Here is a 14,629-nt window from a genome sequence, read left to right as displayed (position 1 = left end):
AGTCGCCACCTGCAATTCTCATGATACACGGATAAGGTGACACACAATGATTTCCAAGATGGCCTTCCACCAATTTATGTCCGTACACGATGGAGAAGTGGCAGTGTTTCCAATAACCGTGACGGTCCACCTGCCGACCATATAATTCTGGAAAGGGAGTGACAGTGGGGATGAGGATTGTTCATCTTCTAGTCAATCAATTGGGTATGCGATGGTACGCTTAACAACCGCCGCCAGTGTAGATTCTTACTAATGGCCCAAAGAGCCATATATGGCCCCCTTTCCTGTCTCACGTTGGTCGATTACGCCGTACCACAACATCGTGATTTAAGGAGCAACACGTTGCCCACGCAGGCTGTATGCAGTTCCACGTAAAATGCTTGAGACGGCCATTGCAAGCATGCGGTTACGTAACGACTCGAAACTTAGCACATGACGCGACCCAATCTGTTTTATCGCAGGACTTATCTAAGACGACTTACCAAACGTCTGGCGGGTTGCTGCCGAGACTGGAGTCAAAGCTTCAAATAACACCAGCAATACAAATGGAAAAAGGCATACCAGCGAAGGCCTTTGGGCAAGATGGACTGATAGACAACTCAAGGGCTGGTGGTCCTGTGACGACATGCATTTGGCAAGTAATTGAGCTGGTGTCTTGTCATTAAATGATTAGAACATCACATAACCCCTATTACTGGAACAAGACCGGTCATTTAATAAAATGCTCATTGCAACGTTCGTTTTTCGCGTGACTGTCTAGAAGGCAGACGGCTCGACGTCTTCCCGTCGAGACCTGGTCTGCCGAGTAGCCCCCCACCTCAGATGAATGGTATGTTCACATTTCACTCGTAGTGTTGCGTCGGCCGCCCGACGTATTACCCAGCCTGTGCCATCAAAAAGACGCTCGGAACTTTTCATTTGGGAGTCGCGAACTTAATTTTTATTCGCCAAGTTGCATGCCAGAACCCTGAGACCCATGCTTGAGAATGACCGCCTTGACACCAGCCTGAAAAAGCACTACATCCCCATATCCGTATCTCGCCTATCTAACCAACCCCAAGTCACCGTTCACTTATGCGGAGGTGATAGCCTTGCGGCGGGCAGCACCACGCTGTCTGCTGCTCAGGTGGGCGGTACGGTCAAGATCCTGGGACTTCTGGACGACCTCCTCACCCTCGGTCAGGATCAACTCGATGTGGCAGGGGTTCGACATGTAGGGGTTAATCTAAACTCCAAATCAGCTGGTGTTTCTCTTCATCGAAAACTAATAATACATACGCGACCGTGGGCACGGTACGTGCGGCGGCGCTGCTTGGGGGCCTGGTTGACCTGGATGTGCTTGACGATCAGGTTGGAGGTATCGAGACCCTTGGAGTCGGCGTTGGACTCGGCGTTCTTCAGGAGACCGAGCAGGAACTCGGCAGACTTAACGGGCCATCGGGCAAGGGAGACACCGAACTGCTTGCCTATTTGCGTGCCTCTGTTAGCACTGACGCTCCCTCACATCGCGCAGATTTTGACCCGGCTGATTGAAGGATCTAATCATGTAACCCCTCCAACACAGCCAAAGTCTTCGCATTGGTGATGTTTCGTACCTTGTGCGGTTCGGCCAGTGCTGCCGGCGTATCGGCGCATGGGGACAGCCTCCTTCTTCTCCTGAACGTTCTCGAGGAAAGTGACGGCGCGGGCCAGCTTCCAGCCGTTGATGGCCTGGGCGGTCTCACGGGTGTTCTTGAAGGACACTCGGAGGTATTGGCCGCGGGCGCGAGCCGACTTGGCAGGCGCAATCTCGGTGGCGGCGTATCGAACCTATTTCACCAAGGCTCAGTTAGTCTCAAATGTCCCCGTGGCAGGAAAAATTGTCGAAGTCGAATTCCTCCCCCGTGACGTCTCCCACCCGGTCCGCATTTTTTTCGCAGTCTTGATACATCAAAATTTCCAAGCCGTGAGAGAGACGCCGGTTCGGGAGAGGCAAGACGAGAAATCGATCGGTATCAGACTTTCACGTACCATCTTTGCTGTAGGTTAGTGTGGAGATGGATTCGAGTTGTTGTCGTCGAAAATTGTTCTCGGATCTGGGGGGATATTTTCTTGTCAGTCCACAACGAAATGTTCCTTCCAGCATGAATCTTTTCGCGCGGGCTGTCAATCCGCTAGGGCAAGCGTAATCGTGTGCAGTGGGACCCACACCTGCACCAGTTGGGATTGTCGGTGTGTGGGTTAATCCGGCCGACGGTAGGGTTTTACAGCCCTAGTAAACTCGACAAACCCAATTTGACAGCCGTGACTGTCTGGGTAAAACAGGGGGCGAGAAATAACTTACGAATGCGTACTGGACGTGTACGTTGATGTGAGCAACACAATTGCAACTGCCTCTGAAACTGCAGAGAATTGAGGAATTCCCTCTGATATCTGGAGAAAGAATTTCTGATTGGTTGAGGTCGAGGCCGGAGAGCACCCCACTTCCGGATCAAAGCTGCGCCGCGATAAGCTGATAGCTACTCGTTAGTCTGGAAATTTTTCTGTTTGAGATAAGCTTTTAGAGCTCCGATGCAGATTTTCTAAGGGCCCCCAGCAGCTCAGGAAATTTCTACGAAAGGCAGAGTTACCTCTTTGCAATTGCCCCGCGAAACCATTCTCGACACATTACCCAACGACCGATATCGTTTGACTATATTTCACATATTCTAACTACTCATCAGCAATGGGATTCGCACCACGAGGTCGAGGTGGTGATCGCGGCGGTCGAGGCGGTCGCGGTGGTCGCGGAGGCTTTGGCGACCGAGGTGGACGCGGTGGTGCCCGTGGAGGTCGTGGAGGCTTTGGTGACCGCGGTGGACGTGGTGGTCCTCGCGGTGGACGCGGTGGTGACCGAGGCGGTCGCGGTGGCCGTGGTGGTGCGCGCGGTGGTGCGCGTGGTGGTGCCGCTAAGGTGGTTGTGTAAGTCTACCAACAGGGCTTTAGGCGAAGTCATGACAACCAATTGCTAACATCATAACAGCGAGCCTCACAGACACGAAGGAATTTTCGTCAGCCGCGGCAAGGAAGACCACCGTAAGTGAATCCCAAGCTCCTTGGCCTCGGCTCTGCACTGGGCATACACCAAGTCAAAGTCTTTGATTGGGATGTCCTAAGCTCATGCCAAGCCGCTCTATTAGAGGCATTGACTGATTACCCGATCTGCAGTTCTTACTCGAAGTGTTGCCCCCGGTCTTGAGGTGTACGGAGAGAAGCGAATTTCAGTCGATGATACCAGCAAGGATGCCGATGGCGCCCCCGTCTCAACGAAGGTTGAGTACCGTGTGTGGAATCCTTTCCGAAGCAAGCTGGCTGCTGGTGTCATTGGTGGTATCGACAATATCTACGTACGTATGAGGCATTCGACTGGCTAGAGTCACAGTGCTGACCGATTTACTTAGATGAAACCCGGAAGCCGCGTTCTCTACTTGGGTGCAGCCTCTGGTACCTCCGTATCCCACGTTTCTGACTTGGTTGGCCCCAACGGAAATGTTTATGTAAGTTGACTTGCTCTTCGCGGTACTTGAACTTGAACTAATCACACATTCCTCAGGCTGTCGAGTTCAGTCACCGAAGTGGACGTGATCTTGTCAATATGGCCCAGAACCGAACAAATGTTATTCCTATTGTCGAAGACGCAAGACACCCCCTCCGATACAGAATGCTGGTTCCTATGGTCGACTGCATCTTCGCCGATGTTGCTCAGCCTGATCAGGCCCGTATTGTCGCCCTTAACGCTCACATGTTCCTGAAGGTTGGCGGTGGTGTTGTTATCTCCATCAAGGCCAACTGTATCGATAGCACGGCTGCCCCCGAGGCTGTCTTCGCCCAAGAGGTTCAGAAGCTGCGAGCAGAGCACATCAAGCCCCAAGAACAACTCACTCTCGGTATGTCGAACCTGTTGATATTCTATTAGCCCTGACCTGACTAACAAATCTCCAGAACCGTACGAGCGAGACCATTGTATCGTCATTGGACAGTACCAGGGCAACCAAGCGAAATAAGGGGTAGTAGACTGGGGTTGGTTATGTTGCCTGCATTACTATCACGTGTGTGACACTCACGACTGCTGCATGGGGCTACCATGATGCATCGGCGAAAACGGCGTTTTGGGAAAATGGCTTTGCTTTTTTAACATGTCTTCTGTACAGCATCTAATGGTACGGCGTTGCAAACTGGTTGATACCATACGTAAACATCTTGTCCCTTGAACTCGGTCGACTTCACGAAGATTGACGAGCGATAGCAATGTAAGCTGTGATCTACTATTTATTCATATATTATGTGCATGGTGTGTTCGTGTCGTCTACATCTCCTTCATCCGTTTCGGGATTCAGCTCAGATCATACTGGGCAGTACATACTTGCGAGGGCGATGAGCGTAGTAGCAAGCGGTAGTTGTAAATCATTTGTCCTGTGACGTCATCTGCTCCCTGAATATTATCTGAAGGAGTATCGAAGGTATCACTAGCACACTACCCGGTTGCGGTTAGGGGCGGTCTCTTACTGTCTGGTAATCTTAGGTCATTTATAAAACCTCGCATCCGTTTGTGTATTCAAATGGCGTTAACCTGAACGGACAAACAAAACGTATTAGCTTTAAACGCAATAAAAACACATTAGTCTCGAATAAGAGACTTCCGCGGCACTTCCGGCGCGGCGGTTCTCCTTGCATGACCATTAAGCCCACCTTGGTTGCCGGCAAACGGCCGTGACCATCGGCCGACCCTCACCGATGGCGTCTTGGTCGTGCCTGCTAGAACGCCGAATGTCGAGACCGCGCTGTGGTTCGGCACTACGCCGGACGATGAGTTGAGTGGGTTAGTGGCTTGGTTTGCTAACGTACCGGATGGGGACACACCGCTGGTGTTTGCGAAGCCTGAGCCGGCAGTTGTCGCTTTGAACGGGTTAGGTTCTAGCGCCATGGGATAGTAGGGCTCCTCCGGAAGCACCTCGAACGGCTCCTCGCCATCTTCCTGCTCCTCCAGCGAATCCATTTCGAATTCCGGCCACCAGGTTGCAGCAGCGGCGTCCAGGCCTCCGTCTCCGTATCCTCCGTACGCTCCGTGCCCTCCGTGCCCTCCATAGCCTCCATATGCAGCGCCTGGAAATCCGTTGGTAAAGAAGCCGCCACCAGTGTTATTGTTGTAGTAGTAGTTGCGCCTCCTATCATTGTGCTGCTGCACAATAACCACCCTGATCTCGGGCTCTGGCTGCCAGTCCATCTCGTCGTCCGCCGCGCCCCCGAACGGCACGCCCACTTCCGCGCTCCACTCGACCAGCGTCCCTGTCGCCGCTTTGAGGTGGCTATGGAGGGTGTTGCGCAGTCGCACGTTGGCCTTGCGCGTGGCGCGGCAGTCATGGCAGCCGTATTTGTCATTACGTTGGGGATGGCGTTGATGTTGTTGTGGCTGCTGTTGCTGCTGTCGTCGTTGGAATGACGAGGGGCTGAAGTTGGACTGCTGCTGCTGCTGATGCGGCGGTTGAAGAAACGGGTTGTCCTTATCGTTCCGGCGGTGGCGGTTGTTCCGGCGGTTGTTCTTTCGGAGCAGGTGTCCAACAACAAACGGACTGGGCGGCAGGGGCGGCAAATCATCTATAGGGTCGTCCTCGTCGTCTGCTCCGGCTTCGAGGTCGTCGTCGGAGTATTGGTCTTCTACCGCTCGGCGGATATGCTCCGGCTGCCAGTTCCTATGACGTGGTCTGCCCCGGCCAGCGCCCCGGCGATCCTCAACATCTCGCATGGTGACATTATCGTCGTCGCCACGTTGGTCAAAGCAATCTTCGTCTCTGGCCGGCCAGCGGCGGCCCCTCCTGCCCCGGTGTCGGGTCATCCCGTATCTTTTCTACCTGATGTTCGCTCTTGGTGTATTTGTTGTTTATTGCGCCCCTTGGCAACTGGAGGCGTTAGCGCGTTGGAGGAACGTGTTTCCAATCAGCAGACCACTCACTATGAGCCTTTGGTAGAAAAACAGAGATATATTCAAAGCATCAGGGAGGCTAAATGTGGTCGGGAGGGGGCAACCCTGTTTATCTATAAGGCTAATGATGGAATACCCCCCAGCATGATGTCGAGAATGCGGGCATGGTTGTCTAAACATTGTGAAAGATCTTTATACATCTTGACTGTTCTACTTGCCTCACTGGAGTGCTTACAGATTGATCCAAGCAAGGGACCCGTGCCATCATGGAGGTCAGAACCAGGAAATATGAATGGACAGAGAACAAAGGGGTTGTTATACGAGAATGACTGTAACACAACAAGAGTTTCCCTTTCTCTTGAGCCGTAAATACTACTGAGAAGAGGTTTGAGTGGGCGGATACGAGTAGGTCTCCGGCTCCCCGGCTCCTATGGTGGAAGAAGACTCTTCTGGGGACCAAATCTAGAAGATTGTCCGCACAGCGGAGAATGCTGCCTTATGGACACGCAGATAAACAAAGAGCCACTTGGCGATCTGCCGACTTCAATGAACATGCTCGTTTCTATTAATTGACAATGACGTCTTCACTAGATGTAGCGTAACCGCATAAGCCAAGAACATGCCTTGAGCTTCATGTATGGAATATTCTGCAGGGACAAGCCATGAAGGGCATCATAGCACTCGGGTGAAAAGGATCGAGGATGCTAGACCGGCTTTTCGATATCACTTATGCTGCTGGGTACTCCTCCGTGCTCATAGATCCAGACAAAGAAGCCGCATGTGGTTCATAGCGTGGTTATCCTGAAGCTCAACAAAGGCAATGCACATTTCCTTCCCTAAAGGCTCGAGTGGGACTGTATCTACCTCCCTCAGGTAGGCATCAGGCATGGGCAAATTTGACAATGGCATTTGTTCACTCCCCAACCCAGCCTATCTCGAGTAGCCCTACTCGCGTCATGCCGCAATGCAGATGAAGCTTCCATCATGCAGAAGAAGTCTCATGCGAACAACTAAGGGGTTACTTCCCGTACACCCAAATATGCACAAGACTCGTAGCAATTTATTATTGAGCAGTGCTTCAATTGACACGGATGAGCCAGGCTTACGGATTACGTTAATTCCAAGTAGGGCTTTGTGGTTCTATACTTTGGTATGGGATGACTCCCGAAATGCTCTTCACCACTTATGCAACGGGACACGAATTCCAAATCCTGAACTAATCAGCCCTCAGCGTCGAGTACAATATTTTTATCACTAGACGCCGTTCAGTGAAAGGATTGATCCAACTGAAATAAGACCACATGGCATCCACTAAGCTGTTCTCTACTTCAGCCCAAGAAGATTACGCATAAGAGTAAGACATGTCGCTCGTATGGTTTCTTACCTAGTCAGATGAACAGAGCAGAATGGTTCAGAAATTTCCCACAGAGAATCGTTTTGAGCGGTGAAGATGACATGGAAATTCTACCAGACTGCTGCTCAGGTGCGACGGACGGAATGCTTTGGCAGTTGCTGACTGAGTCTGTCGCAAGTATTACATTGTATTGTACGAGTGTAGGTGCATGTATACATCCGATGGAGACGGGAGGGTTTATTTTGTTAATCTCCAAAACGTGGCGACCGGGATCAGATCAGAGGTTCTAATGGAATTCGACGGGAGGTGAGGGGCTGCCTCCAGCCTCCAACCTCCAACCTCCAACCTCCACCCGCGCTTCTTCTTTCCCTGTGTATATGTATGATGCGCATGAAGGAACAAATGAAAATCAACTATTAGCATACTGCGCATGTCCCCTTTCCCTCACCTGAATTCACATGTATCCCAGCATCGTCTAGAATGGCCAATCAGTTTGTGTTGTGTTCGCATCTTGGCGCAATCGAACCTCTGCGTACGTGCGCCGGAGGATCATGAAGTTCCTATGACTGCACCCCATGGCTCGTCAGCACATACGGGCTTTTGAATCCCCCTGGTTTGCACAGACGATATACCACAAGGATATACCACGAGGCGAGGCACGAGCTCTACCCGGTCAACCCATACCCTGGCCATGATGGCAGGGTCTCTTTTGCCCAAAATGCACCAAAATAATTAACCCACTGGTTCTTAACCCAAGAACATCTGGCAACTAGAGACGATGGCATAGGCACCGGGTACAGTCATCCTAGGCCATCGAGCTATTATTTCGCACCACACTACAACCACTGTCGAAGTGCCTAAGTGATCATGGACCAATACATTTTCCCACGGGTCTTCTCCGAGGAAATTCTCCCTGACCCCTGCCTCCGTGTTGCCAAGAGGTTTAGCATCTCTACAATAACCCCCTCGCTCCCCAATCTTGGCGGTTTGGAGGATGTTCACAGTACATATCTTGGTACCATCGTGCCATGGGTACAGTATGCCCCTGCCCAGTCCGGACTTGGCTCTCACCCCCATTGGTATACCTGTACCCGCAATCAGTCTCGGCTACTGTGGTCTACTTCATCCTTGCCCAGTTCGTTATCCAATACGGTTGCATATCCTTGCTTGATACCATGACCAACGCAGACTGTTGAGCCTGCTACCGCATCTCCTTAGGTTTCCATAGCTCGGAGTGGTGGTTGCTATGTACCTCGCACGCATCTTTCTTCTACCTCTTGGTAATCTCTGGCGCTTCCTCGCCTGATGGGCCTGATGCTTATTCAGAGCGACTGGGATGACAGCGTTGTGTGACATCCCTGTCAGAAGCTGGGCACATATAACTCTTCTTCTGCCGCCTCCGCACCCTTGCCGCACTTCAACGGGTCTCCTGCATATTCATGAACATATATCTCTGCCTCTTCAACAACCCTCTTTTGTTAAGCTACGCTGGCTGTTCCTCCCCCAAGCCTCCCACACCATGAGCCAATGGTCCTAAAGAGCTCATTGGTGCTGTTTTTGGTCTTGTGACATCGACGTATCACACCGTTACGACTTGGTCTCTGGAGTTATCTCCCAGGTCCGCGAACGAGCTACTGGGTGAACGGTACCAGCGATCCGTCTCGTGGGGTAATGCGGACTTATATGTGTACACCACATCGATATATTCTTCTCTCCCAAACGACCGCTTATTCCTACGGCAACCGGCCCAAAGCCTAATAATGGCAAACGATTCGGACACGCTCAGCGAAGGAAAACTCAATGCCATTACTTCCATTGAGAGAACTGGTTCCGTTCTCTCGTTGCTAGGATGTATCTTCATCATCATAAGTTTTAGTTGTTCCAAGGTGTTCCACAAGCCGATCAACAGGCTTGTTTTCTATGCCTCATTTGGCAACATGATGAGTAACATTGGCACACTTATGGCTAGGTCATATGTAAACGATATCAATGTGTTCGGTTGCCAATTTCAGGGCTTCTTGATTCAGATGTGAGCCTCCCGCTACCTCGTGACCTTGACGCCGATCACAAACTAAACTCGAAGCCACAGGTTTCTTCCGGCGGACGCTCTATGGACTCTGGCCATGGCTATCAACGTATATCTAACATTCTACTTCAAATTCGATGCCGTCCGCTTGCGAAGCATGGAGATCTGGTATTTCCTGGCCTGCTACGGCATCCCGTTTGTTCCGGCTCTCACATATATATTCGTCTCCAACAAAGACGGCATCCGAATGTATGGGAATGCCACCTTGTGGTGTTGGGTTTCGAATACGTGGGATATCTTTCGCATCGCAACTTTTTATGGTCCCGTTTGGTAAGTCCTTGGCTTCCATCAGCTTTCGTACTCGGGCCCAAATCTCACCTCGTATAGGGTTGCCATTTCGATTACCTTCTTTATCTACCTCAGAGCTGGCGGCGAAATATACAAAAAGCGCAAGCTGCTACGCAACTTTAGCAGCAGCGCAACGCAAGACCCCGAGCCCCTGACCATGGATGATCCATCCTCCACCAAGACAACCGAGGTCACAGTCACATTGGAGGACACGTTGGAAACCATCGGGCTTGCGACACTTGGGAACGGCAAGCCCGAAGCATCACAAGAACCGCCTGCCGCTTATTCCGTCACTATTACGTCGGACCGCAACCAACGTCACTATCAACCTGAGTCTTCGTCTTCGCCAGAACAGTCCAGCCAAGCCAATGTGAGGATCGTTGCTCCGCCCACACGCCAGGGAGGAGGAGCGGCGCAGAGGCAGAGGGCGAACTTCGAAATCAACAGTGCTACATGGTCTTACACGAAATGTGCCCTCCTCTTCTTCACGGCTTTGCTCGTCACCTGGATCCCCTCTTCGGCCAATCGAGTCTACAGTCTTGTTCATCCTGGAGAGATCTCTATCCCATTAGAGGTCATGAGCGCCCTTGTCTTACCCTTACAAGGATTTTGGAATGCTCTCATCTACATCGTCACCACCTGGTCGGGCTGCAAGATGTTCTTTTCCGACGTATTTCACCGATCGGGACGTTCCAAACCCGATCACTTCATCAGCGAGTTCCACGATCGTCGGAAAGGGGCTTTTAAGCGCTCTGCTCGAAATCTACACAGTAAAGCCGAGACCGAAAGCACGACAGAGCTCGCAAATGATAGTCGGCCCTCTTCAAACGACGAATTGAAGCGTGGAATCAGTACTCTGTAAGGGGAAAGGGAAAAAAGAGCATAACCATGAATGGTTATGACGATGCAACCTTTTGGGTGTTAACAGCAATGCAGCAAAGGAGTTATTGGCATCACTGGAAAACTGTAATTCGTACCCTAATATTCACCACCTTTTACAATCATCGTCTGCGTTTCATGTAGTGGCATCTATCCTTTGAACGACAGGCAGACACCATCAGTAAAGATACCTAGGCAAGCGGTTGGAAGAGAGCCAAATGCCCAGCAAATCCATGTACATACATACGCTCCTCTTTGCTGATAGTATTACTAGCACCTACACTACATATACCACCTATAATCATAATGAACTCCAAGACCTAATACATCTGTATCACAGGAAGTGGTGACTAAAACAGCGAGTGAGGAAGGAAGGAGGCACGGTTATTGGCCGTGTACCTACGCACTATTGGCCTAAGCGAAATATCTCCTTTCCCATAGAGTCGGGTCAGGGTTTGCTCACTGGCAAGACCCAGCGGGCAGCCCCCGCCACCAATCTCACTGTCCGGACTCCTTCATTCCTTTCGGTTACCCCGACCATTGGGTCCATAGGTACATTGACTGAACTTCACTCACACCTGCCTTCACAACCTAAGGAATAGGAAACATTATTTTCTTCCAGATCAGCCTCATGATCATTAATCCAGAATGGAGACTTCAGGCAGCCGTCGCTCTTGGTCTGGCTGCTGCTACTCGTGGACCCGCATGAAGATCGAAGGGACTGAATGGCTGCCCGCATGGCATTTTCTTCCCTGCCTTCTGCGTGATGCTGATATCCCCTAGCGAGGGCGCTCATGCAAGCACGGACTGTACGGTGCGTCCATGGCGCGCAAGATAATGCTGCAGTATGCTTGCCTACTCACATCACTTACGTCGCCGAATCATGTAAGAACTCTTGATGCAGACTTGCATGACATCGCTTACATGGCGGGGAGTTCACGGAGAAGAAAAAGCGATTGTCGGTGGCCGCACTTCCTCGCGTCGAAATGCATGCTGCAAGTAATCCATACCTTTCATCTATCTTTCATTTATCTCTCATCTACTTTCCCCTGCCGATAGAAGCTGTCTTCTAGCCGGCTTCCGGATCTTCTTACATGGACCGAATCCTTTTGCTAGGTAAATTAGCACATCGTTGACGGGTTCGAGGTACTTGTATAACTATATATAGACTTCTTTTGTTCTCCCTATTCTAGTCCATTATATTTTACATTATTTGGGACTTACGTGCTGCTCCCGGGCCGGTATCCTACCTGAGAGTAAGCGGTTCGGCATGCGCGCACTCAAACAAGTTCCGTCTCACACACTCTATCACACGACCGCATTAGTGACGAGAAAGAGGGCTAAGCACAGGGTGGTCCCAAACCATCTTCTGCACTTTCACAGCAAATCGTGATGCAATTTGCCCTGATACGACACCCGCCACGGCCAGCCTTTGGGTTGCAGTCATGTGCGAAACGCGACAGAGCCTTGCTCCAGAAACGGAAGAGAACTGCGATTAACAGTTGTCACGACTTGGCATGGACTGTGATGATAAACATTTTGCCTGGTAATCACTGGGTCTTGTCGTGTGGTAGCGACATCAAAGGAAAATAAAGGTTTCATCCGGATGTAGTAGCCATTTGACCGCACTGACAAGCAGTTGCCGTGGGCGATTCTGCCCGTCACTTGTCATCGTGCATACATACCAGTGAGGCGATGGACGATGATGGCAGACTCTGTCTCTCTACTGTGCTCCTTGACACTCGACAGGACAGGCCATCACACGGGGTAACATGGCATAATCCACCGAGGAACAGACTACAAGCTACGGTACATAGCTGCCCAAGAGATATTCGAAGACCACCTTGGCGTTGCTCCACCCCCTCAAAATTGGCTGAAAATGCCAGGTTGCCAGGAAAGCTTGTGGAGAGTGTGAGTGTGAGTGGAGTGAGTTCGCATTCCCATCCTCCCGGGTGCCCTATCTTGGAAGCTTGGACGCAATCTGGGGAATCCAAGGCTTTAGTGGGCGGTACTATAAGTATGTAGATGAATAGGGGCGGTAGAGTTTGGCGCTTACCTTGTTACTGGCCAAGTTTGAAAATTGCTGTGTTCAATCTTGGGGTTAGCCAAGGTACCTAGTAATCAAGAAATGCTGACTGGACTCTGATAAACACGGATATACCTCCGCGAGATGAACGACAGAGCGGCCGAAATTGCGAGCAGCACTACCCTACTGGGATTGGATAAAGATCCTACAGCAGTCCTGGTAGGATCTGTTTCGGACTCTTGCGAGCGGAAACAATATTCATTCCCAACACTCCGGTCCATGTCTTCTCCAGTGTCTCAGACGCCCTATCTCTGGGTTGTGTGGTCAAGATAGGGGTAGTTTGTACGGAGTATGTTCTTTCTACACCCGTGACATACAGTATGACTTCCTCCGCCTTGACTACCAAGTTCTGGCTAAGTCTTTTTCTTACCCCAGTTTTCCCCCGCAGTGGATACCACACTACCTAACCACTAACAATGTTTCAGTTTTGGTGACTTGCCTTTCTGTACCTACCTGTTTCAGGAACGGCGATCACGCGAGGGAAACAAAAATCGACGGATGCTTCCTATTATGTACATGTGGTGTGGTTGATATGAGCTCCAGGCCTGGCCTGACTTGACTTCATTGCACACCACCACGAAACATTCGCAGTGGTCGGAAGCAAAGGGGGCTTTCTGGTCTTCCACGCTGCTAGCGACTTTGATTGGCTATTATGCCTAGAAAAGTAGATGCACGCAATTTCCGGGCCTAGCGATCCTACGCCGGATGCGGACATCTTCAGAATGATGTGCAACTCGCTAATTACATGTACTTACCAGTCTTTCGCTTGTGCCTCACAGTCGCTTTGAAAGGCTTGTCCCGCAGTCTGTGCGATGCGGTGAGTCTTCCTGGGACGTTGGTGGCCTTACCGATATTTCTTCCCCTCGGCAACAGCGAGATAGAGGACAATGCACTCACCGAGAACGGCATGCCCGGGCCGTTTTGGAGTTTGGCGACATGATGTCAATGTTGGGTGAAAAGGGTGGACGCAGCTTTCCCCAGTACACGTCAATTCGATATCTGGCTCTAGCATTCCTCGCCTGGCTAATTAGCACGCTGGATGAAGCACATTTGCGACCTCACTCTCTGGGATAGACAGCCAGATAGACCCTTCGAAAGACGTGCACAGCGGGCATCACGTGTGCGTCCGAACAGGCCGAAACACAATCCCGCTGCTGTGTCCCTGGCTTAGATCTCGCTATGATACCCAGGCGGGAAACTCGTGAAATCGTTCCTGGCTGCCTAGAGCCGGGACAGGACAGGGCCGTGGGACCAATACCGGCATGTAAGGGTCAGATAACAAACAACATCGAAAAGAGGCCTTTTCTGGTTATTTTTACATCGTAAAAGGGAACGCTTTACGGTTGCCTGCTAGAGAAGCTGGGCCGGCGAGCAAGGAGGACAGGAGGCTGAAGGACTCCTCCCGTCATTGCACCATCGAATGCAACCTTTCTTGCAGAAGCGAGACGAGGGTAACCAGGACACTCGAAGTAACTTCAAGGGTTTCCCGATGTATCCTTCTTTTCTTTTTGCCGTTGAGTTGTCAATCTGTCTAGAGCTGCACAATGCCATGGGTACGGTCAACATTTGTTTCCTCAAACTTCTAACACGTGTTTCGAAGCCTGAGAAGAAGAAAGAAGACAAACAGATGGGAATGGAGTTAGGCTTTCGCCGACAACCCGTGTGGCGTGCTCGACCAAGATGATCTTCTGCAGGCGAGATGTGAACGATTTCTAAACCTGAAACGACTCTAGAGGGCAGCAGAGAGGCAAGCATATCGACAAGCCACAAACATACCAACCCGCATGGACAGAATGCCCTCGATGCCGCTACGCGATGTGATCGCAGTACAGCATTGCATCGCCACCTGTGATTGTTTCATGACGCCTTGCTTCCTTCTGAATTTGCGGTTTCAAAGCCTATTGGTACATTCTCTCCTACTTCCCGTCGCCGGTACAGGTGCTGCTCCTTACGTCTCCTTACGTCTCGTCAACTAGTGCGGGGGTTCCGCACCACCCC

At 51.1% G+C, this 14,629-nt stretch overlaps 4 protein-coding genes across 4 annotated transcripts; 2 read left to right on the top strand and 2 right to left on the bottom strand.

The window, feature by feature from the left end:
* Nucleotides 1–1,072: 1,072 nt before the first annotated feature.
* On the bottom strand, nt 1,073–2,217 carry PG994_009151 (60S ribosomal protein uL22; the record flags this gene model as incomplete). Its single annotated transcript, XM_066860560.1, has 4 exons — nt 2,011–2,217; nt 1,596–1,809; nt 1,279–1,466; nt 1,073–1,225 (listed from the first exon to the last, which is right to left on the bottom strand). Exons 1-4 carry the CDS (start codon nt 2,011–2,013, stop codon nt 1,073–1,075), a joined length of 558 nt encoding a protein of 185 aa, XP_066714149.1. The 5' UTR covers nt 2,014–2,217.
* Nucleotides 2,218–2,704: 487 nt separating this feature from the next.
* PG994_009150 (rRNA 2'-O-methyltransferase fibrillarin) lies at nt 2,705–4,022 on the top strand (the record flags this gene model as incomplete). The annotated part of the gene is made up of 6 exons (XM_066860559.1): nt 2,705–2,940; nt 3,002–3,054; nt 3,187–3,365; nt 3,420–3,515; nt 3,572–3,905; nt 3,961–4,022. The coding sequence occupies 6 exons, from the start codon at nt 2,705–2,707 to the stop codon at nt 4,020–4,022; spliced, it is 960 nt and encodes a 319-aa protein (XP_066714148.1).
* Nucleotides 4,023–4,636: 614 nt separating this feature from the next.
* Nucleotides 4,637–5,761, bottom strand: PG994_009149 (uncharacterized protein; the record flags this gene model as incomplete). The annotated part of the gene is made up of 1 exon (XM_066860558.1): nt 4,637–5,761. One exon carries the CDS (start codon nt 5,759–5,761, stop codon nt 4,637–4,639), a length of 1,125 nt encoding a protein of 374 aa, XP_066714147.1.
* Nucleotides 5,762–9,052: 3,291 nt separating this feature from the next.
* Nucleotides 9,053–10,528, top strand: PG994_009148 (uncharacterized protein; the record flags this gene model as incomplete). Its single annotated transcript, XM_066860557.1, has 3 exons — nt 9,053–9,321; nt 9,382–9,648; nt 9,706–10,528. The coding sequence occupies 3 exons, from the start codon at nt 9,053–9,055 to the stop codon at nt 10,526–10,528; spliced, it is 1,359 nt and encodes a 452-aa protein (XP_066714146.1).
* Nucleotides 10,529–14,629: the final 4,101 nt, after the last annotated feature.

Source organism: Apiospora phragmitis (assembly GCF_038363925.1).
Source record: "Apiospora phragmitis strain CBS 135458 chromosome Unknown utg000008l:1.0-3514335.0:1.0-3519231.0, whole genome shotgun sequence".
In the NCBI taxonomy this organism is placed as follows: domain Eukaryota; kingdom Fungi; phylum Ascomycota; class Sordariomycetes; order Amphisphaeriales; family Apiosporaceae; genus Apiospora; species Apiospora phragmitis.
Note: the sequence above shows the minus strand (reverse complement) of the source record. Positions and strands in the feature narration are given on the sequence as shown.